The 25,023-nt window shown below is 46.2% G+C and overlaps 1 protein-coding gene across 7 annotated transcripts; it reads right to left on the bottom strand.

Moving 5' to 3' along the window:
* Positions 1-1,008: 1,008 nt before the first annotated feature.
* Positions 1,009-24,926, bottom strand: Nfya (nuclear transcription factor Y subunit alpha). Of its 7 annotated transcripts, none has more exons than XM_040729139.1 (10): positions 24,806-24,926; positions 15,503-15,644; positions 14,053-14,139; positions 10,476-10,622; positions 8,397-8,528; positions 8,163-8,268; positions 7,114-7,280; positions 6,679-6,852; positions 5,667-5,768; positions 1,009-3,534 (listed from the first exon to the last, which is right to left on the bottom strand). In XM_040729139.1, exons 2-10 carry the CDS (start codon positions 15,575-15,577, stop codon positions 3,481-3,483), a joined length of 1,044 nt encoding a protein of 347 aa, XP_040585073.1. In that variant the 5' UTR covers positions 15,578-15,644; positions 24,806-24,926; the 3' UTR covers positions 1,009-3,480. The 7 variants fall into 7 exon arrangements, with proteins under 7 accessions (XP_040585073.1, XP_040585077.1, XP_040585075.1 ...); XM_040729143.1 differs by having other exon boundaries at positions 7,114-7,262; XM_040729141.1 differs by having other exon boundaries at positions 14,056-14,139.
* Between the last annotated feature and the right edge of the window lie 97 nt (positions 24,927-25,023).

Raw genomic sequence — 25,023 nt, 5'->3', positions numbered from 1 at the left:
ACTCAAGAGTTTTGCTTAATGAGAGAACTACTTTTAGCCTCATTACAAATTCCACTCTCTGGTCAGGGATAGAAAGAGGGGCATTCTTAGCAGGCTTTAAGAGGTATGCCTTAGAGAGCCACCAGAGTTTACAAAGACCCTCCAGGGCTCCTCTGTGACAAACCCACTTTCCTATTATATTGCCTGAGCTTCCTTCACACTTTCTGCTTCATATTTGACTCATTCTGAAATTCCTTTCTTCCTCAGACCCTAGAGCCCCAGCTTTGCCTGGAGGGCTGATTAAGAACTCTTCAGGCCCCTGCAGGGAATGTGGTACTGTGTCCTCATGTCCCAGACAGAAGCACCACGGGGATCCTCCAAGTAGAATCTCCCTCTGGCAGGGGAACAGGGGGTAAATGGGTTTCCCACAGCCAATGCAACCCTCGTGGGCTTTCCAGAAGCCACCCAGGAGGGGCACAGCTACCATGCTGGCCGCTCAGCAGGCCTAGGGACTGCCCTGCTTTTGCATCCTTATTGTCGACATTAAGCTCAGCTCCACCATACCTCTTACATGTGGTTTCTAGAGCTGAAACGAGGCCCCCAGGCTCAGGTGGAGATAGCTCCCCAGACCCACATATGAAGGTTGTTCTAGTGATGAAAAGTTAATGCTACTCAGAGGTTTACTTATTTTTTTGACTTCTAGTAATTAAGGGGCCAGGGAGCAGGCAATTAAGAGACCATAAAACTGAGAGGCCTGATAACTGATAACATGTTTATGCCTAAAAGCCATAAACTTCAATGTTATAAATGTATTTCCAGGCACAGGACACGAAGATTCCTTAGATGTCATCCAATCTAGGAGTGTGTGTGTGGGGGGGTTCATGCCTGGAAAAGCAGAAACTCTTGAAGTGGGGCCAGCCTGGGCTACATAGCCAGTATAGATCTCAAAAGAAAAAAGTACCCCTCCACACAATAAAAACCAAAATAACAAAACCCCCAAAAGCCAAAAAGAAAATAAAGGCAAACCACTTTTTAGTATTTTTATAAATTTATTTTAAAAAAATTGCAATGACATCAATGATCACCTGTACTCCCCTTGCTGGCGGGGAGACCTACATAGTTGAGTCCCAAAGGAAAATCAAGACATTATTATCAAGCACCCTGTAGCCATGAGAGGCTATTGGTGCAGTGTCTAGAGGCTGGCGTGTCCCATTACCAGTGCAATTAAAATATATACATTTAGCTATCCTGCTCAGGAAGTACAGAGATGCAGTAGACCAGCAGCCCACTCCTCCACTCACTCTGTGTCTTTGAAGCCATCAATCACTACAATTCCAAGAACATGTAAAAAGAACTAAGTCAAACAAACAAAAATCAAAAGATCAGCCCCACCCCCTCGGACTACTACGTTGTGTTCGAATGACCACAATGAAAGGATTATGAGCTAACTGCAATGCAGGGACCACATGGAAACCCAAGCATCTGTTTCAAAGGAAATAAAACTCAAACTTGCCTTCCTTAAAATGAAACTCAGCAACAATGAGGTTAAGATATGTACAAACTTAGACATAAATAAATAGCATTCTATAATTGCTGGCTTAAGCACTAGACATTAGGTCTGAGGAATCCCTGAACCCTTCCTTCCCTTAAAACCCTTACCACCACAAAGGTAGAAATTCCTCATGGTTTTCAGTACTATCTGAAAGCTCATGTGAAGAGCCGGAAGTTTGCTAAAAAAAGGATTAGCCCCCTCTGACATCTGGAAGCCAGGAAAAAATGGCAAGATTCCTGGGAGAAGGGAGCGATGGCTTAATTCCTGCTTCTCCGATTAAACTGGTCTCCCTTTGATGTTCCTTTATAAGGGTTAAAATCTTTCCCGTCTTTAACACTGAACAAAGTCAAAGAGCCAGTCTTCAGACTTGATTGGTATTTTAACCAACCCCCAAAGTCTCTGGAATGACTGCGTTTGACCTTGATTGCAGAGCAGGCAGCCAACCCTTCTGAAAAGTCAACTGTGGCTCTCCTCCAGGCCTCGGCACGCACAGGAGATTGCGGGCTGGGTACTGTGTGGCTCAGTGGTAGAGTGCTTGTCCAGAAAATGGATTTTTGAGGGCCAGATCACCCCGGGAACTGTGGCCCAATTCCTGACCCCGCAGGAATCTTCTTCCCGGTCTGTAGTTGATCCCTACAGCACAGATGTGCGCAAACCTTGCTGTAAGGCCTACAGAGAAAGGAGAAAATGAGTGGAAACTGGCACCAAAGAAATCAGCTGCCATGGGAAGAACATTTACCCTCTGGGCCAGCACAAAGAGGCAGGGGTGAAGCCCAGTCTCTCTCCACTCTGAGCTCCAGCAGTGTCCCAGTCTGTGTCCAGGACAGCTGCCCCGACAGTGCTTCTTCAGACATATAAGGAGCACACCTCCAACCTCCCTTTCAGTGCACAGCAGAAGGCTGTCAGTGTGAATTGAGTGACTTGGTCTCTTCAGCGTTAGACCCATGCCTGGTATCCAGCCACTGGAGAATTGTGCTCTCTGGCAGCACTCGGGCAGGCAGGACACTTCTTGCTCTCTGGACTGAGATGCATAGATCCTTTCGTTCCCTACTGCTGTCATAAAGCCCATGATTAAAAATCCTAGGTTTGCCTCTGTTGAGTAACTGTAAACGTCAATACTTCAGCACAGATGTTGCGAAGTTTTGTTCTCTACTGGGAAAAATCTGCTGCAAGGTCCTCTTATTCTCTGAACTGTCTCTAAAGTGACCCAGTATTGATGATGGCCCAGATGGCCTGTTAGCAGGGATGAGCAGACCACAGCCAGCGCTAGAAAGATTCAGCGGTGTACCTTCTAGATCTTCAAGGTCTTCTATCCTTTTATCCTGAGTCCAAAATATCCTCTTTGGACATTCTTGGCTGAAGTAAAACACACCAACCTAGCACGTGGGCAGACAGGTTCTCATGACATGGATCAGAAGACTGTAGCCCAGCCTGTTGCTCTGTGCCGTGACATGAAGCTTCTTTGCTTGGGAGGCACCTGGGTGCAAAGTGCCCATGCATCCATCAGCCAGCCCAGTATCCCCCAGGGGACGGATGCTGGTGAGACTCAATTCACAGGAAGGCATGAGCTGTCGCTGCCTTGACTGAAGACCAGGATGAGACGGCTGCTCTCTCCTACTGCAATGGCTGACTGGCTGGCCTTATACTACTCAACCTAAGTGCTTGTGTACGTAATGCTGGGCCGGTAAGTACCTCCTTGTATCATCCAAATTCACAAAGGTCAGTGTCACCAACAGTCTGAAACAGGTCCTGAATGAAAGGGTGAGACAAAGGCTTGCAACTTCAGTTCATCAGCCATCACAGCCGCTGCAATACTGAGCTAAGCAGTTTCTGTCCTGAGAAAGGGCAGAGTGCAGTCGTCAGTGTCCCATTGGAAGAGTCGGTCCATTTCCAAGAACAGTGGAAACAGTGAAGGAACGTGACTGATCAGCTCTGCCGCCCTCCTGTGGTTAGGAAACTCGGATAATCTGTGTCATGGCTTCTTCATCAGCTTGGTTTGGATCCTACAGAAGAAGACAGCACAATAGTCCTTCACATCAAAAATAAGAGTTCCTGGTTCTCACAACTCACCCCAGGGAACCACACAACTTTCAAGTAAAGGGAAGCTCCAGACCGAGCTCTACTACTGCATTTAAACACAACTCTACCAGCAAAGAAGAGGCAGCAGACCCATTCCCTAAGAGCACCCTGGCCGGTGCTACTCTTACAGTGTAGGTGTTTGGGCGCCAGGACAAGGACCCAGAGCAAGCACCACACTATGCTGTATTCTGTGTCACCATTTAATATGATGATCTCAAAATAATGGAATCCTAACAGTATTCCACTCAACACATGAAGAGATACTACAGAGGCTAAGGGACTTACCAAGAGCCTCCTGTTGGCATGGAGAAAAGGAAAGCCTTTAAAACAATGGCCTACAGATGGCAGTTCCCGCTCACACACGCACAGGTAGCAACAAGAACAACGGGGCTGTCATGCTGATGGAGACCACCAGGACTAAGGAAACCATCAGTGCTCACCTGTGGACATGCCAAGGAAGCCCAGGTTGCCTTGAGTGGACTACAAAAGCCTTCACTATCTGATACAGAACTGCCTGTGGACAACTGAACAGACTCTGTGAGAACACAGAGGGATTCCATGCTGATGATAGCAAAGTGAGCCAACACAAGGAATTAATTCATAACCCAACCACTATTTACTACTGAGTGTTTGTTCAGAACGGGGTCCTAGAGCTGAGCCCAACAACACAGGAGAACAAAACCTTCTACTTTATGTAGCTTACATTCTAGTACAGGAAGCTGTGTGGACTGAACTAGAGAAAATCTCTTGATGATTTTTATATTTTAAAGAAAAGGAAGAAATTGTAGAAAAACACAAGGGTAAAAGAGCTCCATCTAGAGATGAGGGCAGGCTAAAGGTCTTTCAGAGCTAAGCCAGGCCTAAAAGTAAGGGAGACAAAAACTGCCTGTGGTGGCTCATGCCTGTAATCCCAGGACCCGGGAAACCGGGTCAGGAACATTGCAAATTTGAGACTAGTCTAGGCTATGTAGTGGGAAGAGATACCCATGCAACAAGATGCAGAAAAGAGCATCACACACTGGAAACTGTAAAGACGAAGGACCAGGTAGAACAGATATACAGGTGCAAAAAGGATCAAATGAAGCCAGAAGCAGGCACACAGCTTACGGCCATAGCAGGACTTTGGGCACCTCAGCACAAATACAATAGAGGATGGCTGAAAAGCCAGGCAGGATAAAGATAAGATCCACGTGGAAATTGTCAAAAGGGAGGACACGAATGGAACATATGGACATACTAATCCAAACCAAAGAAAGGACTAGGCCAGGCTGACATCAGGTAGCAGGGGTCAAGCAAACAGATTCAATTATGTTTCAGAGATAAAACCAAAAGAACTTCAGAGTCCAAACCATCCAAACTTTAATAATTGGGTGGTGACAGGTCACTTGTTGAGACGAGGCACTGGTTGGGTAATAGACTAACGAACCAAGCACTCCAATCTGGACATATGGATTCAGAAACACCTAAAAGGCAATTAGTGGAATTCTACTCCCTCGATCTGAATTCAGTCGATGGGTCTGTTTGTAGAGGAAATAGGGTTGAACCTCATACATGCCAGTCAAATACTCTCTACTACTGAGCTAGCTCACACCCTTAGCCCTTTATGAGACCAAGTCTCACTACATTAGCTCGTCTCTCACTCTGTAGCCCAGGCAGGCCCTACTTATCTTCCTGCCTCAGCTTCCAGAGTAACTGGGCTGACAGGTCTGCACCAGCACGGCTGCCTCAGCTGTGTAAGTATTGACTTTATACATATAGTTACTTATTTCTCAAAAACTCATATCCCATACTCAACCATAAAAAATGGCGACAGGAAATCAACAACTGAAAGTTTACTGGATGCTTAACACTAGACCTGCCACCTAATAAATATTAAATGTCACCTACTTCTAATCTAGCATGCTAAAAGGAAACAATAAGACTTTTAGTGGCTTTAAAAAGAAGGAAGGTAGCCAACCACACCACGCTCTGAGGACACATTTCCTTGAATGGAGGACAGCCCGCTGCTGCTAACGAGAAGGCGGGCAGCTGAGAAGAAAGGGTCCCACCTCCTTACCTGAATATGAGGACTGTCCTTTTCCTTTGGAGAGAAGAACCGTCCCCCTTCACCACGCTTCCGTGCCATGGCGTGTCGGTGCCGAGATTCATGGAGGTATTTCTAAAGAAAGAAAGAAAGAAAGAAAGAGAGAAAGAAAGAGAGAAAGAAAGAGAGAAAGAAAGAAAGAAGACCATGCTACTGTTAGTGAGAGCTAAAGCTAGCAGTTACCTAGTGCACAGAGTCAACTGTTAAGTTTTCAGACAGTGGCAAGCAAAGAACAATAAGGGCTGAATGATGGAGAAAGCTCTCAAGAACAGGGCAGCCGGTGACCATGTAAGCACCACAAAAAAGTGCACACCTTTAATGCCAGCACTCGGAAGGCACAGGCAAGTAGATCTCTGTGAGTTTGAGGTCTACAGCCAAGGCTACACAGGGAAGTTCTGGTCTTGAGAACAAGATAAAAACAAACAGAACGCGAATGTAAGTGGACTGGAGGGAAGAGTGATGATCGTTGCTGTCTTCCTAGCATTGGCTGAGCCAACGGCAGGTCAGGAGAAGACACCGTTTCTATGCTATCTGCAGGTACGTTACACTGGTCACTAGGCAGTGGCTAATGTGATGATGGACTCCTTTAAAAAGAGGGGGCCCCTTTCTTATTATACCCTCTGCCCCTTGACTGGAGCCCAACAGCACCCTCTGGACATCTTTTCAGGAGAAAGAGGGAAATGTGTCATTGTTCTGACAGCAAACCTGCATGCATTCTGTTGTTTGGAAGGGACAAGGAAACACACCATATTCTAAATGACCCCCTCCCCAAGACCAGATTTCTGTGTTTAATAGCCCTAGTTATCCTGGAACTAACTCTACAGCTCTTGGAGACCAAGCTGGCCTTGAACTCAGAGATCTGCCTATGCCTGCCTCCTGAGTGCTGGGATTAAGTTGTGTGCCACCACTGCCTGGCTTCAAGACTATCTTATGAGACAGAGCAAATGTGCTGTTTCCTGCCTGACACTCCCCACGGCATACGCACCCTTCTTTCCTTTGGGATCTTCCCCTCTGCCTCCAGCTTAGCCCGTGCTTGTCTCCTCTTAAGGATGCGGTGATACTGTTTGGCGTTCACATACAGGGGCTCTTCCTCCAGCATCTCTGCTCCAGGTAAAGGGATTCTTTGGATAGCAGGCACCGAGCCAGCTCCTGGCACCATCTGCATCAACAGGAGACACATTCACATCTATCTTCCACTGTATCTCCAGGGTTTACAATAGTCTAAGACACTGGCAGGCATCAGAGTGAATTATGCATCTTATGAGTGTAGACCAGTGTTAGTGCCTGAGGGTGGAGTTCAACTCCAAGAGGTTCATGTCATAACCAATTTCACAAGAGACACCAACTTGCAGTTCAGAGATAGAGACTTGTGGAAAGCTCCACTGCCAGAGAACAGAAATGGGGGAACCACTTCCCTTACCATGACCATTCCTCCTGAGTTGACCACATTGCCTGCCACTGGCAGGGTCACAGTGACAGTCCCTTGTCCACTGCTGGTTGTGTTGGTGTTGGCTCCTGTCTGAACGATCTGTGCTCCTGCCAAACTGGCTGCTGGGATGGTGATCATGCCTGAAACAGGGACTGTGACTTTAAGAAAACAAACAAAACAAGGGCACATGGAACAGAGAGAAGGGAAGACGGTTAGTCCCTTCCTTCTGGCTTCCTACACCCTCCTGGATAAACACACTGACAAACACCAGGGAGAAAGCAAATGTCCTCTCCTACCGCTTTACTCCATCGGCTATGCAGTCTGTGTAAGTTCATTTTTGGTCTAAGGACCCAATTCTACAACCATACTGTACACCCACTAATGAGACCAAAGAGCAAGATGGTGTGGAGGCCTCCCTACTATAACACCATTCCCACTCCCAACGCGGCTACCACTGCTGCTTTTCCTGCAGAAACAATCTGCTGCAGGCAGCATGAGGACCTGGTCACATGATAAGAGACCTTGTCAAGGCTCCTTCCAGCCTAGCTCTCTCCTGTGTGAACAACACACAGTTATTGTATTCTCTGCATCTAGTATACTGCAAAAACCTCGGTCTGAACCAAACCATCATGGAATCTGACTGAGACAGCCTTTCTGGACTTAGTTAGCTTCCAAAGCATTTAAGTCTACTTTGAGCATGTTTCCTGTGTTTATGTATCTCTTCCTAGAGTGAACTTCTCTGGGGTGTGTGTGTTTACATCTTCTTAGCTAGGTGGAGGCTCTTTGAGAAGCCCTCTTGACTCTAAAGGGAACTATATAAATACATGTAGAGGCCTAGAACTAGACTCTAGGAACTCTAAGTCTACAAGCGGCAATGGGTTGATCATATATGACAAGAATTGACAATCACTGGAGATCTGCTGGAAACCCAGTAGTTTAAATGTGACGTGGGCTTCACAACTCTGAAGCACTTACAAGTACACAAAGGCTAAAAAAAAACTAATGCCCTGCAAAGTTCCAGGGCTATAGTGGTAGCTTACCTTGCTGGAGAATTGTGCCATCTGCATTAACTGGCTGGTAGACAATAGTCTGCCCTTCAGCAGTCTGGGCCACTTGCTGTCCCTGGACAGCAATCTGCTGTTGTGTCTGTAGAAACCAACATTGACATACTCAACAGACGCCAAAGGCCCACAGAGAACCCAAGTGCATTTTGATAGTTTTCTTCTGCATTCACATTCTTCTGTGTGAAGTAGATGGTTTACTGCTTGGCTCACCTGAGTCTGGCCGGCGGTGACTGCAGTCTGTGGCTGCTGAATGATGATCTGCTGGGTCTGACCCTGCTGGCCTTGCACCTGCACAGCCTGCCCACCCTGGATCTGGATCTGACCAGGGGGGACCAACTGTATCTGTGGAAGAGAATATACAAAAAGGTTGGCACCAAACTCACACAATTCCTTTGGTTCCTTATTTTTGTTTTCACTTTTTATTTTATGTGTAGGGGTGTTTTGCCTGCATGCAGGTATTCACCATGTGTGTGCCTGGTGTCCACAGGCCAGAAAAGGGGGTTGGATCCTCTGGAAATGGAGTTACAGATGGCTGTGAGCCACCATGTGTGTTCTGGAAATCAAATCTGAGTCTTCTGGAAGAATAGTTACTGTTCTTAACTGCTGAGTCATCTCTCCAGTTTCACACCTTTGGTTTCTGCAAATTAGCTGAATAAATTCCTCTAGAGACCAGGAAATACACAGAGGCACACACCTGCCATTCTACAACTTGGGAGGCAGAGGTAAGATGATCAGTCTCAGGGACACAGTGAGTTGAGGCTAGTATATGGGTACATGAGACCCTGTCCCCAAAATTACAACAGAATAATACATGCTTTAAAGAGGATAGGAGTCTGGTTCTAATATCAGCTATCAATTACTGAAAAGTTTGTTACCATTTTTCAAGCCATCCAATAAATAATATTCAATCTTGTTTGGGATATCAACAATTAAAGAATCAGTATATTCATTAAAAAAGACAACTGTTGGTATTTTTTTTAAAAGTACACTTACTTAAAAATACTCATGTGCTTTATAAATGAATAAAATAACTTTCAAAATATATTATTTCCAAGTCAGATGTTAAGCTAATGGTAGTCAAGGTCAACACTTTGATTAGGTCCTTGAGAGAGACAGAGGATCAGCTGTCAAGATTCCTGAGTCGCAGAAATTGAAATGTTCGATCAAATCACCTTGAAAACAAGCACTAGGCATGTCTGTTGAGGGATTTCTAGACTACATTAGCTGAGGTGGGAAAACCTATCCTAACTGCAAGTGGCATCCCATGAGTTGGGTTTCTGAATGGAATTGAAAAAAGAAGAAAGCAAGCTGACCACAGCACCCATTACTCTGCCTCCCAACTGCGGATGCAATGTGACCAGGTGTTTGTTTCATGTCCTGCTGCCATGCCACCTCTTCCCTACTGTACTGGACTGGTGCCCTTAAACTGTGAGCCAGACAAGAGGTGACTAATACAAAATGCTTCTTGCTGTGACCGATGTCTTACACGGCAATAGACAGACAAGGTGATGTGACATACTGTATTCCTCTTAATCCAGCTCCAAACCCCTCACCACTGCTCAGTATCGCCCTTAGTGTCCATCTACCTCTTCCAGACTTCGAGTGCCAAACCTCAGAACAAATGTGGAAAGCAGGAGATCCTGTGTGGTACCCAAACCTAGTTCCTTTCCTTATCTCAACTGTCAAGTTTCAAAAGTTTTTCTCTGAAATCTTGTAACTGACAAAAGGGAAAAAAGGAAAAAGCTTTACCACTTCACTGTACAGAATCCTATTTCCTTGACCACTGGATACAAACCTCTAAAGATCTGATGAGAAAGCATTTAGGAAGGCCCCACAACTCAAAATTTCTAGTACTTTATACTCAAGAATACCCTCAACCCAGACCCCAGGAGGCGCAGCTACTTAAACAGTCATTACCGCTGGCCACCTGTAGATCTCCACCTCCGTTCTCACCAGCTCTGTCACGCCTGCCGCTCTCCCTTGACCCTCTCAAGCCTTGCTCTGCAGAATATCAGCTGGGAGGTTACTTTCAGCTAGGGTTTCTCCAAGCTACCTTCTACCCATTGAGTATGTAAAGGACATGATGCCTCAGTTCCCCCAGATCTTCAGCTGACTGACTCCTGGTAGAAGGGAATCAGGACATGGCCCCAGGCCTTAGAGACATTCTTGGATCTTTCTGTTAGGCTATACACTGTGTACGTTTTCTTAAGGACTCTTGAGTACTACGTAAGTCATAGCCATACCAAACTTTGCTGATGTACAATCTAAAAACTTAAAAACATTACTCGCCTGCTGTAAGCCTTGTGTCCCAGACACGGGTACTTGCATAATAGTTTGGCCTTGTCCACCTGGCACAGCCTGGACCATGATGGGTTGGCCAGTTGATGTAATCAGCTGGCCTCCACTGACTTGAACCATTAATGGTTGCCCCTGGACCTAGAATGAAATAAAACAACAATGAAACAGTGTAAGATCCAAGTGACTTTACCAAGACATTCACTGGTCACTGGAACTGCCCTCCTACTTGGCAAAAAGGGAGGCAAGACAGACTTAGGAAAGTCAGCCCTCTCCCCTCCCCCAGACAGGGTCTTTCTATTCTATGTAGTGCTAGCTGGCCCTGAACTCAGAGATCCTCCTGCCTCTAGCCTCTACCTCCCAAGAGCAGAGATTAAAAAGTCAGTCTCTTTACATGCTCGTGCGCCCCCCCCATGTGTGGGTTTGTTATGTGCATATGCTACAGAAGGTGAGATGTCAGACCCCTGGGAACTTGAGTTCCAGATGATTAACAGCTGCCACATGGGTGCTAGGAACTAAACTCTGACCCTTTGCAGTAGCAATGTGTGTTCTTAACCACTGAGTCATCTCTGAGGCTCCAAGAATCTAAGTCTTACACTCTTCAGATACCTGATTTTTGTTTAAGTGCCAAGATGGATATTCAAAAGTCAAAAATAATGGTATCTAGAATCTGGAAAATCTCAAGATAAGACATTTATCACCAAAACAGGCTGAATCCAAGAAAACAGCCAAGTTACCAAGACTGTTTGCCCTCTCAACCCGGATACCCAGGAATGGTTTGGCTAAAGCCTGGAAAATCAGCAGAGGGGGAGTTGATGTGATGGAGCTAAGAAGTGAATCAGAGCGCAGCTCTAACTCTAGATGCTTAATAGGAAGAGCTCTGCAAGGACTTGAAGGTCCCTGCTGGGCCTCACGCACAGGGGAACCATGAGCATTCCCTACTCTACTGGTCTCTGAGCTCGGAGTCCAGGAATGGTTGCTGCTTAAGGAGTCTACCACTGAAGACTCACGGACTGGGCAGGCCAGTAACCCCAGCACTCTGAAAGCTGAGGGTTTGAGGACAGATGGGCTGCAGAGTGAGCTCTAGGTAAGCCTGATAAGACCCTGTCTCAAAATGAAACCAATGCAAGACTCTCCAGAAACACTTCCCAGTCAGTGATCATCAGCCGAGTTCTGCATACTGCATCTTGTATCTCTACAGTTATTTTAATTATCAGAAGCAATAAAACACTGAAATCAGACAGCTACTGTGTGTACATGATTTCCAATCTTCAAGTCTTCACTCTAGAAAGGCAGGGGCAGCACATGCTGTCAGCTCTTGAACCCCAATGTGAAGACTCACAGAGAATGCCCTGCAGAGGTCCAGACAACTGCTTTGGAAGTAGGATTGAGTAACAGGACAAACCCAAACTCTCACTGTAGACTGTCTTTGCTTGAAACAACGATTTGTAACAGAAGAGACCAAAATGCTCGTTCTTAGTTCCAGCAGCAGTCCACTCTAACAGTATCAATCAACTGTGGGGCTGACTGATTTGTCTAGACAAGGAAGCTGCTGAGACCCTCTGCTCCCACTCTCCATGAGAACCACCAGGAGCCCAACCTCAGGGCTGTCCCGAGAAACTTGTGACCTTGAAGAGTTTATGGCTTATATACTTAACATTTTCTCCTCTTAATTCTCCATTTAAATCCCCTATGCTGTGTTAGGAAATTTATCAGAAGCCTTACTACAGGAGAGAAGAACTATTTAAAATTCTCCTAAAATGATGACACTTACAGGGAAAATTCCCATCACTTCGATTTCTTTTAAATGCAATCTAGACCTATTCCAGTTAACACAGCTGTGTTGTTACTGTGTGCTGTAACGGTGTGCAGGTCCCCTGTGTGAAAGTGGAGGCCAGAAGCTGACACTGGTTAACATCTCCTACTGCTCACCATATTGCTGCTGTGAGATTGTCTCCACGGCTCCCTGAGTTACTCTGTCAGCCCCAGGTTCTGCCTGTTTCTGTCCCTAGTGCTGGGACTACAGAGGCAAACCCACATATTTTATTGTGGGTCTATGGACCCATACTTAGCCTTTGCACTTGCATAGTAAACAGTCCCCAGGGCTGACAAACGTTAAGACACTTAATAATTTTCTGGTTATCCATCACCCCCCCCACACACACTAACAACATGATAATATATATATATGCATGCGATAAAGAATGTGAGACTCTGAAGAGCTCACTGTGTCTACAACAGTCGATAAGGACTCATGCATGAGACAGAAGCGACACAGTTAAGAGCATGTTACATCCCCATTCTATGATGGTTAATGACAATCCCAGACACCATCTTGTGTATTAAAAAGATGAAGCAAGCAGGAACAGAAGGCTGCTGCACCCCCTGAGATTCCAACTGTCCAGGAGGACAAACAAAACCAACTTCTTGTGTCTTAATTTATGTGTAGAACTAGCCACATGTCATCCCCAACACTACTAAGTGGCAGGGTGAGGGCAGGTTGAAAGGGCCACAACCCCTATCAAAGAGTCAGATGACCCTTTCACGGAGGTTGCGTAAGACGGTCAGAAAACAGATTTTTACAGTACGATTCATAACAGTAGCAGAATTACAGTTATGAATTAGCAATGAAATAATTTTATGATTGAGATAGCAACAGCATGAGGAACTGTATAAAAGTCACAGCATTAGGAAGTTGAGAGCCATTGTCTTACAGGAAGGGGTGGCTACCTTCCAGAGGATCTCAGCAGTACTCCCTATTAAGTGAGATGCCAGTTTGACTTTGGCAGTCCCACAACGATTCACTAAAGGAAGACAAGGAGGGCAGGCATCTGAATCTCACCAATTTCTCAAAACCTTTAGTTCTCAATGTACCCAGAAAAGACCAACGCTGCTACTCTTGTTTTTCAAGGGAACTTAGGATATTTAAATTGACCATATATGGTAGTGAAGAACAGCTTTGGTTAAGTCCAGCTTTAAGCATATTAATGTAACCAGCAATAACTTTTATTTTATTTTTTAAGAGAGCCCAACTGGCCCTAGGCTCTCATTTCTTCTGCCTCCATATCCCAAGTGCTGAGACAGGAGGCATGTATCACCATGCCCTATGCTAGCGCTTAAACATGCCCATCCAAGACATAGGCAATCACCCCTGCAGAGCTCGTAGTGAGGCAGGAAAGGTCTAACGGCTGTTTAGAAGTCAAGTTGCACTTTTAGCAAAAGCAAAACACAGTGCAGCCAAGTCGTCCATGTACACACCCACTTCTCCAGTGTAATACAATTTACAAATCTTTACCAAATGGCTGGACTGACAGCTGAGTAAGTTCTAAAGCCGCCTGTACAATGTCTTCCTGTTGTCTGTTTCCTGGCACTTCTAAAGCAACACACTTAGCATGGACTTCTCAGAAAACAGACACGACGTCATCAGATGTCTTGGCATGGGACAATGGCATGGTGACAGGTTAGCAGCACAAAAGGCATGCGACTTTGCCATTCAACTTGAGACCCAAACACAAACAGCAGCAGACAGGCGATGTTCATGCAGTGTGCACAGACTCAGAGAGGGCACCACTACCTGGAGGGTCTGGACTTGCTGGCCTGAGGCGGATGCCACCTGGGCCTCAGTCTGCAACTGGACAGCAGTGACGCCACCCTGCTGCTGAGAAGAACAGGAAGAGCTCGGATTGTATCAGGGTGGAAACGCACAGCTCAAGATCTGAGATCACTTGAGGGAGGCGGAGTGTCTCTGAAAAGTTTCATCCCACACAGGAGCTCCCAAAGGTGTAGACTCCTATAATCAAGCTGTCATATGGCAAGATCTGTTCCCAGAGAGGGCCTTACAACATACTTCCATGACTTAAAACACAAATTTATAGTACAGTCTTTCCTTCTTACCAAAAACAGGAATTTTAGCTCACTGCTATACATTTATATTAAACATTTTATTTTTTAAGGGTCACAAGAACAAAACCACCAGGTTTTAAATTCTTGGAACTACAGTAGAGTTTCTGGGGCTTAACTGCATCACCAAGGAAGAAGAAGCTAGTCATGCTGATCCAAATTCCAGTCTCTGGAGGCTACTGCTTCTAAGTCCCCAAATGAAGACTTATTCCTAGTCAGCTGACTGAGCACTTTAGAGGCAATGTTTTCAGAAAGCCACCTTACCTCCTATGCGGGGAAGTCCTGCCCAGGCAGAAGACCCCTCAAGGCCCATTCACTAAGGAGGCTACAGGAAGCTGCAGGTGCTGCAGCAGCGTGTGGACTAGGAGACAAGGAAAGCCGGGGAGCCACCAACTCAGCTAACCCCCTTTAATCCAGAGTAGCCCCCCCCCCCGCAGTGGGTTGGAACTCACCATCAATACTTCCTTCACCCTCCCCCTCTATTCTGAGGAGAAAACACGCCAAGGACAATAGTATTGGCCTGTCGTCAAATAGAAAAATGTCTTTTTTTTTCCAAAGCTCAGGAACTGGGGGAAAAAAGGTTCCCTACTATAAACCCAGGCAAAAAGATGGCAAATGCTCTCTGTGTAGTAATTAACACATCAGGTCAACTTTACTGTGAAGAAGCCAGCAGCAGGAGCTCCTTCCTCTTCAAATGTACTTATCCACAGAGCAGCACCCCAAGTATTATTCTGACATTAAACTACAGCTGTTCAGAATAAACTCTGATCTGTGGTAGAACAGACCAGCAGACTGCCTGAAACCTGACTACTATCTATTGTGGCTAAACCCTTATTTTATCACAAGCTAGCATAAAACAAGGGGGACCAAGGAGACTGAATGCAGAGAAAAGCACTTTCATTTCAATAAGCTACAAAGGGCCAATCTACTTTTAAAGTATCTTCACAAAGAACAGATGCCAAGTGGCAACAGACTGTATCTCAGTACAGTACAAGTCACAAGACCTAGGACTTACAAGGTCTGATAGGGCCCCCCCAAGAACTTCCAGAGAATAAACAGCCTGCTGCTGCAGCTGCATAAGCTGCAGTGCTGTGAAAATCAAAGTACACCCGATCCCATACCTGCTGCTGAATCTGGCCAGCCTGCACCACGATCTGCTCTGTGGAACTATTGCTGTTTGTGGTATACTGCTCCATGGCCCGCCACGTTAAGAGTCCTGTAGCTTCACTCTACAAATCCCAGACAGCTTCCAGGTAGGGGCTCCTAGTAGAAGGGGAAGGAGAAAACCTAAAATGAGTCAATCAGTAAAGGCTCTCTTAAGGCACACTACTTTATTTTCTAACTATATGCAACATTAATAAGAAAACCAATACATGCTATATATTCATTTTTTTAAGGGGACCACATAGTAGTCATAAAACTTGGGCTAGTGGTGCACATCTGCTATCCCAGCACTGGGGAAGCTTGAGGCAGGAAGCTCAGAGTTTGAGCCAGCCTGGGCTATACAAACCTTCTTCAAAATGACTAACCAACAAAACAAGAAACACGGTATTGTATTTTCACCTAACAAGAGGAAAGGCACTGTTTATTCTGGCTCAGTTTTAGTGGATTTTAGTCCACTGTGTGTGTGGGGGGTTGAGAAGTGCATTTCAAACCATGGTGGACAGGTCATAGAAAATAATACTCAATCAGAGCGCCCAGGATGTAATCAATCCCCTGTAGGCAATCCCCTAACACACACCAGGTGTGCCTTACTAATTTGCTGTTTCTAATAAAAGCAATCACTTCTCAGTGTTACCAGAGTAACACTTAGAGGCACTGTTAGTCAACTCTTGTGCAAGGCCTGCTCAAGGCTGTAGGCCTACTTTTAGAGAATTATCACACGTTTGCACCCAAACATGCTACTCTCCAGAGCTATGTAAGCCATAACACATCTCAAGTTGGAGGTTTGTTACTTACTAAATGTAAGCAGTTCAAAGACTTTGCTTACCAAAATCTCCACTGAGGTAAGATAATGACCACCAGTGTCAGGCCAGTCTGGGTTACATATAAATTCAAGGACAACCTAGCTGGAGTGCAACTCTGGCTACAAACAAACAGTAGGTAGGTCTGAATTCAAGAACAGGTGGTCTCTTGAACGTTCCAGCCAGGGCTACCCTGTTTCAAACTTCATTAAACAGCACCAAGTAGTGAAGCTCTAGCAAGTTCTGGGAGTTGTGTTGTGTAGTCCAGGACAATTAAGACAAAGAAATGGTACTGATGATGCATGCACAGCCTGTTTACATGGGAGTTCCACGACTCACAGCAGGCGTCTAAAACCTCTGCTAGCACCAAAACCTATGTTATTTGTTAGTATTTAGGTGTTTTACTGGGCTGCCTTTGCAGTGATGACAAGACAGGCCCTCAGCTGCTGCCACTAAGAGCACCACCTGTGCCTATTTACTACCTTCGCCTTTAAAAGGACCCTGCTCACATCCCATACCCTTCCTCCTCTTTCCTGGGGCTCCTGTCCCTGCTGGTCTCCCCCCCCCCCTATTTTTACGATCCCTTTCCCTTAATAAAAAACCCCTCTGTTTGAACTCTGTTTATGGGGTCTTTCTCTCTTGATCCAGTTTGTTTTTGGTTTTCAAGACAGGGTTTCTCTGTGTAGCTTTCTGAACCAGGCTGGTGTAACTCAGAGATCCCCCTACCTCTGCCTCCTGAGTGCTGGGATTAAAGGCGGGTGCCACCATCACCTGGTAAGCCGCTTTTTAAAAATTACAACATTATTCTCTACATAATCACTTTTACAGCACAGCCTAAGCAGTGAACCCAAATGAACTTTTTCTTGGTGGATTTGTTTCTTAGAAATGGAAAGGTAACTAACAAATATTCAGTGTGCCCACACACTGACATTTAAAACTTCCTTTATGTTCTATCTACACTTTCCTTAACACCCTGCCACACCTTTTCTGCCCTCTTTCTAGTTACGTGATCCCTGCCTACAGAAACATCCACTCACCCATATCCATACAAGCTAAGGTGCCTATGGCCTAGGAGGGAGAACGTGTGGGTTTTTTTTTTTGTTGTTGTTGTTGTTTTTTTTTTGGTTTTTCGAGACAGGGTTTCTCTGTATTGTTTTGGAGGCTGTCCTGGAACTCACTCTGTAGACCAGGCTGGCCTCGAACTCACAGAGATCCGCCTGCCTCTGCCTCCCAATTGCTGGGATTAAAGGCGTGCGCCACCAACGCCTGGCAACGTGTGGGTTTTTTTTTTTTTTAAGTCTGACTTATCTTGTGTAATGTAACATGAATTAGTCAGGGTTCTCTGAAGAACAGAACAGAATGAATCCACACATATGGATGGAAGGTTTATGGAGTGGCTTACAAGTCGTGGTCCAACTGGTCCAACAATGGCTGTTTATCAACAGAAAGCCAGCATCCAACTTTTGAGTCTCGGCTGGTCTTCAGTGTAGGTCGGGAACCCTGAAGGAGTAGCTCTAACCCAGCGAAGGGGCAAGAGCAAGCGGGCAAATCGCGGGTGAAAGCTTCCTGCTCTGCATCCTTTATAAAGGCAGCCACCAGCAGGTGTGGCCCAGATTAAAGGCGGGCCTTTCTACTTCCAAAGATCTGGATTAAAGGTGGATCTATCTATCTATCAGTCAAGAAATCCTCACAGGTGTACCCGGCACCTTGGGTTTTAGTTAACTCTAGGCACAGACAAGTGTATAACCAAGAATAGCAATCACGCAACACTTCCCAGATTTATCTGTTTCTTGCAGACTTTTACAGCTGTATAAAATTCCACTTTGCATATGCACGGTATTTTCATGATTCGCTCCCTTGTTGACACGTCTAGGTTGTTTCCGTCTCCTTGTTATTGTGCCTAGAGCAGCAGTAAAGACGAATGTGCAAGTGTCTCATAGAACCCTCTGGGCACATGCCTACAAGCGCTATAGCTGGCTCACATGGTAGATCTTTTCATTCTTTTTTTTTTTTTTTGGTTTTTCGGACAGGGTTTCTCTGTATTGTTTTGGAGGCTCTCCTGGAACTCCCTCTGTAGACCAGGATGGTCTCGAACTCACAGAGATCCGCCTGTCTCTGCCTCCCGAGTGTTGGGATTAAAGGCGTGCACCACCAATGCCTGGCCTCTTTTAAATTCTTGAGAAACCCCACACTCATTTCCACAAACCCGCAGTGCAAATAAATACGGCTACCCTTCCCTACACCTAACAGCATTTGTGGGTTTTCATCTTCTGGATGAGAGCCATTCTGACTTGGGTGAGGATGGATGGGATACAAGGATGTTGGTCAAGTCTAAGAGTAACAGTCCTCTGCAGGGTATCGGGGGCACACGCCTTTAATCCTAGCACTCGGGAGGCAGAGGCAGGTGGATCTCTGTGAGTTCGAGGCCAGCCTGGTCTACAGAGCGAGTTCCAGGACAGGCTCCAAAGCCACAGAGAAACCCTGACTTGAAAAATAAACAAACAAACAAACACTGACAAATGGGGTTTTGTGGAATTAAGGTTTAGCAAAGTGAATAGCCTGCAGAATGAAAGTTTTTGCTTGCATACTTTAGATGGGGTTAATGTCTGCAAAATTATTGAAGACCACGGCTCATCCTCAGGGTTGCTCTCCTTATTTCAGACAAAGCCTCTCATTGGTATGGGGCTAACCAATTAGGCGAACTAGAGCCAAGGGTTGTGCTGTTCCTGCCTTCCCAGCTCTGACCTTACACACTCAAAGCCACACCCAGAGTTCAGCTCCTCATGTTCATGAGGCAAGTACTTTACCAACTGAGCCATCTCCCTAGGCCCAAGCACTGCAAAACGTAAACACCAGTATTGAACTGCCAATCTGCAGACAGGCTGTGCACTTCTCAGAAGACGCACAGAGGGCCCATTTTTTGTTTTGTTTTTTTCCAGGCAGGGTTTCTTTGTGTAGCTTTGTAGACCAGGCTGGACTCGAACTCACAGAGATCTATCTGCCTCTGGCACCTGAGGGCTGGGATTAAAGAAGTGCACCGCCACCACCACCACCCAGCTCCCATTTGTCATTCTTAAGACTATTTCCAATGCCATTCGGGTCCTATTCAGAACATTCTTATCCTTTTACCGCCATATCACCCCGAATGCACCTGATCTTGTCTGATCAGTCCTCAGCACTTGGGTGGAAGGCCATTCTTTTCTGCCTATATCTTAAGTGTTTTCCTGCAGTAAGTTAACTTACTCTTGTGATTAAAAAAAAAAAAAGGCAGAAAGATTTACCAGCATTTAACATGGAAGTTGCTAATGGCAGAATCTAAGTAATAGGTACATGGGTATTCATCATAACACTCTTTCAACTTCACTGTCTAGAAATTTCAACACTAAAATGTTGGAGGAAATACTCAATAAAAATAATAACCAGCTGAATAGGCGTGGCGAACAGCTTTAACCCCAGCACTTAGGAGGGAGGCAAGCAGATCTCTGTTGAGTTGAAGGCCAGCCAGCTCTACAGATCAAAGTTCTAAGACAGCCAGAACTATTACAGAGAAACCCCATCTCAAAACAAAAACAATAAAATAATAATCAGGCTCATTATCCATAACAAAAACAGACCACTATGCCTTTAGTGTGGGCTCTAATGAACTTACAATGGGAAGATAATATAAAAAGCAACAAAACTAAATTTAATCACTACTTTATTAGCAATCTAAGTGAAAGTGATTGCTACTTATTAGCATGTGTTCACTGTATAAAACAACGGTTTTTATACTATGTATGTAACCTATCACTTTACAAATAATCCCTTCTTTTTGTCTTTAGAATCTAGAGTACGATCAGAGAACGTAGTTGGTATTTGCAATTCTGAACATGCCTTCTTTCCCTTACTATGATGTTCCCGTCCATCCATTTTCCTAGAGATAACATAATTCTGTTCGTAATGTATTAACATTCCATTGAAGCCGGGCGTTGGTGGCGCATGCCTTTAATTCCAACACTCGGGAGGCAGAGGCAGGCGGATCTCTGTGAGTTCGAGGCCAGCCTGGTCTACAGAGTGAGTTCCAGGACAGCCTCCAAAACAATACAGAGAAACCCTGTCTCGAAAAAACAAAAACAAAAAAACAAAAAAAATTCCATTGAGCATACATGAGCATACATGTCTTTACCCATTTACCCACTGACTGGCACCTACACAGATCCCTTAACCTGGTGACTTCGAAGGCACTGCAATGAAGTGCGATGACTTCAGTAATGTTGATTCTGCTTTCCTCAGGTGTACTCCTACGAGTGGCACAGCAGGATCACAGTCCTATTCTTAGTTTCTTGAGGATTTAAGACACTGTGATGCCCAAATAGTGTCAACTTCACTACATCTGGTATTAACTAAAACGCAAGCAGCTGGGCACACCTGTGAGGAATTTTTCTAAATTAAATCATTTGAAGTGGGAAGACCCACCTTTAATCAGGGCCACACCTTCTGGTGGCAGCCTATAGAAAGGACATGGGAGAAGGAAGCTTTTGCTCTGCCTGCTTGCCCCGGCTGGCAAGTTCATTCCCTCACTGGCATTACAGCCTGCTTCTTCAGGATTCTGGTGCATATGAAGACCAGCTGAGACATCTAGCTTCCAGGATTAAACAACTACTGGATTCTTGAACTTTCTGTTGGTAGACAGTCATTGTTGGACTAGTTGGACCACACCTGTAAGCCACCTTAACACACACATAGTCTCTCGGTTCTGTTTCCTGAGAACCATAACACACGCACTCATTTCCAGATACTCTCTACAGTAGCTGAACTACTTTATATTTCAATCTATATTTAGGAGCTACTCCCATCCTCAACGGCATTCTCTATCTTCTTTTTTTCTGGTTTTTCGAGACAGGGTTTCTCTGTGTAACAGCTGTCCTGGAACCCACTTTATAGACCAGGCTGGTTTCTGCCAGCCTCTGTCTCCCAAGTGCTGGGTTTAAAGCTGCACACCACCATTCTCTATTTTCTTAATAACAGCTATTCTGACTGGAATGAGAATTACAGTATAGTTTTGATTTGCATTTTACTGCTAGCTCAGTATGTTATTTTTTATGCATCTACAGGCCATTTGTAATCTTCTGAGAACTATTTATTGCTTAGGTTATTTTGGCTTTTGAGTTCTTTCTACATTCTGAATATTAACCCCATCAGATGAAAAGCTGGCTAAACCTGCAGATTTTTATACCAGCCTTTTCTGAGCCAGTTGAATGAGTTGGTTCTTGAGAGATTCCAGGCACAGTATTTAAATCAGTCAAACTAAGTAGCTCTACTAGGGAAACCAATGCTTTCCCATGGGTGTGTGTGTAGATAGGGTTTCTTTGTATAGCCCTGGCTATCCTGGAACCCTCTCTATAGGCTGGCTCAAACTCAGAGATCCTGCCTCTGCCTTCCTGGTGCTGGAATTAAAGACATGCACCATCACAGCAGGCCCAGGGTTTCCAAGTTTTACCTTGTGTCTAACAAACGCTTCCCTCTCAGGCCACTGAAACCCACTGTACTCTGGAAGGGTAAAAGCAGAGGCAGCTCCAAATATAGCAGCCACTCTGCATTAATAAGGGAGCAAAGGAGCTTGGAGAATGACACTCGGGCTGCTCGTGGTGCCTGCTTCTGTCAACATGAGGAGGCAGAACTGCTACACAGACATTCTGTCTTCCTCAAGCACTTCTTTCCCAAGATTATGACAAAATTGAGCCAGCTGGACTCAGACTGCCTCGCTCTTCCCAAAATTTCCAGCGTTTTGGAAGTGAGACTATAAATGAGTATGAATGAGAATGGATTTCTTCTGGTCTCTGATGCACTCTTTCCATAGCATTCCCTGCCCATTTAGAAGGCACAAAGGCAGTTGGGCAGTGCTTAGAAAGGTAATCTGTCTGAAGTTACTCGAAAGCTGAAATGTTCAGAAATGCAACCACAATGAGCCATTGGACTTGACAATGCCAAGCAAATGTCAGACTAGGATCTTTGAAGGCTCCAAATCTGCTCCTTTTCTCTACTAACAATATACCATGAACTTAAATAACAAAAGCCTAATTTCAATGAGGCTTTCAGGTCTAAAAAGGAACAAAATTGTATATTGGACTCCTAGGAAGAAAACAAAGTAAACAGGAATTTTAGAGAACAGAGGATTCTCCAGCTCAGGCTAAATCAAGGAAAATGTCAGGAGAAGGTTCCTGCAAATTACCTAATGTGAGATCTCAACTAGGTGATGACAGTCTAGGCTGAAGTACTTCACCGGGAAAGTCTCGGGCCGTCTAGAGAAAGCAAGTCTGCCCTAACTTTTTTCTTAAAGTGAAGAGACAGATGGACAAGCAGAAGCTCCACACGCCTGGGCAACTGTGGTCAGAGGATAACTCCCTTTTGTCAGCAAAAACATTGGTATTTGTGAAGAGCCCAGATGCATCCAATTTAAAAATACTAAGGTCAGAACACCCAGTCCAAAGACAACTCTATCTTTAAAAAAGATTCAAGTTGTGCTGATGCTGGCCTATTTACTGTTGCATATGTAAGAAATAAGGTGTGCTGGTCAGTTATTTGTCAACTTGACACAAACTAGGGTCCTGGGGAATAAGACAAGAAGGGAAAATGTCTCCTTTGGACTGGCCTGTGGGAAGCATGTGCAGCATTTTCTTGAAGAATGTGGGAGGACCGAGGGTCTAAGCCGCTTGGATGCACCACCTCTGGGCAGGTGTCCTGACAGCACCCTGTAGCCTCTGCTTGCGTTCTTGTCTTGACTTAAACTTCCCCAAGCTGCTTTTCGTGGTGCTTATCACAGCAATAAAAAGCAAACTAAAGCATAAGGGAATTAAGAAAACAAAAAACTCTTCCTAAAATGTGAATACAAGCTGTTTTGGCTCAGAAGGTGCACTGGATTACTTTTCTCAAACCCACCAGTTAAGATTTCAACAAATATTGACTAAAGAAACCACATCTGCACACCCAGAAAGTGGGTTCCCGACAAATGATGACAACCGATGCATGCTTAGCCTGAGTAAAAACAATTTCCTCCACCCAGGGGAAATTTTCCTTTTCTTAAAAAACAAACAAAAACAAAAAACCCACAAACTCAGTTGTTATCATTATGGGGTAGAATCCATAGGTCAGCAATTTCTTTTTTATTCAACATTAGGGAGAAAATCCACTCTACATCACTTCTGAGCTCCAGTTAAAACTGTTTCCAAAAATTCCTTTGTGAGATCCGCAAGGGTTTCACAATCTGGACTTTCCCGCCGAAACGCTCAGTACTACTGGCCGTGCCGAGTCCAACAGCACTATCTGCAGCCTGCACATGCCCTCCTCTCCGAGGACATTACCCTCCAATCAAAAGTGTGCCGATGAAAACAGCACTTCCCGGTATTGCACGAGACCCCTACATAACACTAACCCCCAGGTATTGATTTTCACCAGCCAGTCTCCCCCCATCAAGCGTGCTTCTCCCCTCTCCCCCTGGCAGCACTGAGGTGATGCCCGCCAAGGACTACTAACTAGCGGCACATGAAGACTTCCTCTGCCCGAAGGAAAAGAACTCAGCATGTAAGTTTTTAAACGTCAGCTGAGAAAACGTTCACACGGGATTTGCAAATATATTAGATAAAATAGACAGGAATGGGTTGGGCCGAGTGGAGCCTAACGCTAACCGACACAAAAGGTTAAGGGAAAACAGAATCAGGGAGCATCCGAGGGAGAAGGCTCGCAGGAGACACGGATACTAGGAACTGAGATGTGTCCCCAGTCATTAAGAATGCACGAGTTATCAGTCTTGCACGGGCGAGGTTCCAAACACCGAGCGGAGAGAGGAAGAGCGCTTGGTTAGGCTCCAGCACCGAGGTGTGCCGGCACCGCCGGCCGAGCGGGGCGGGAGGAGAGGAAATGACGAGCCAGAAAGGGGTGGTAACGGCGGCGGGCCGGAGCCCGGGCTGGCGGGCCGGGAGGAGGGGCGCGGCGGGCGCACTAACGGCCCCGGGGTGGGTCCCAGAGGCCGCGCAGCGCGTCCCCGCCTGGCCTCGCTTCAAATCTGCCGATCCAACCGCCTCGGGGCTCAGGGGACACGGGCCTCACCGGGGCCCGGAACGTGGGGACACAAGGACGGGTCGTAGGATGAGGCTGGAACGACGCGGGGGAACTGCCACCGCCCGCCCACCTGCCCTCCCTGGACCCGAGGGTCGGGGAGCAGCGGTGCATCGCCACCCACACCCCGAGAGGATCCGGACCCCGAGGAGCCTGGCTCCAGGGCGCCATCCCCACGCTGGACGACCCCCTCCCCAGGCCTCCGCAGACTCCGAGCCGGGGCTGCCGGCTCCCCAGCTCCGGCAGCCTCGGCTCGACTCCCGGGCTCGACGGACGCCTGGGCCTCTCCTGAGTGGTCAGCGAGACCCGCCAATCGGGGCGCTGGGGCCGGCTCTGGGCCGCTGGATATTGGCTCCTCATACTCACCGTGCCTCGCTCCCCCGGTTCGCTGCCCGCGCTGATTGGCTCCAGTACCGGACCCCGAAACCCAATCAGAGGCTCCAGCCGCCGCCGCCGCCGCCACTGCCGCTGCCTCGCAAAATGGCGAATCTGAACAAAGAGGAATCGGGCCTCCCTCCAACCGCCTTCGCGCAAGCGCCTTCGAGACCACGCCCCATAACCCCGGCCAATCTGGCCCCGCCCTC

This window comes from Mesocricetus auratus, unplaced genomic scaffold (assembly GCF_017639785.1).
Source record: "Mesocricetus auratus isolate SY011 unplaced genomic scaffold, BCM_Maur_2.0 Super-Scaffold_100021, whole genome shotgun sequence".
Taxonomy (NCBI): domain Eukaryota; kingdom Metazoa; phylum Chordata; class Mammalia; order Rodentia; family Cricetidae; genus Mesocricetus; species Mesocricetus auratus.
Note: the sequence above shows the minus strand (reverse complement) of the source record. Positions and strands in the feature narration are given on the sequence as shown.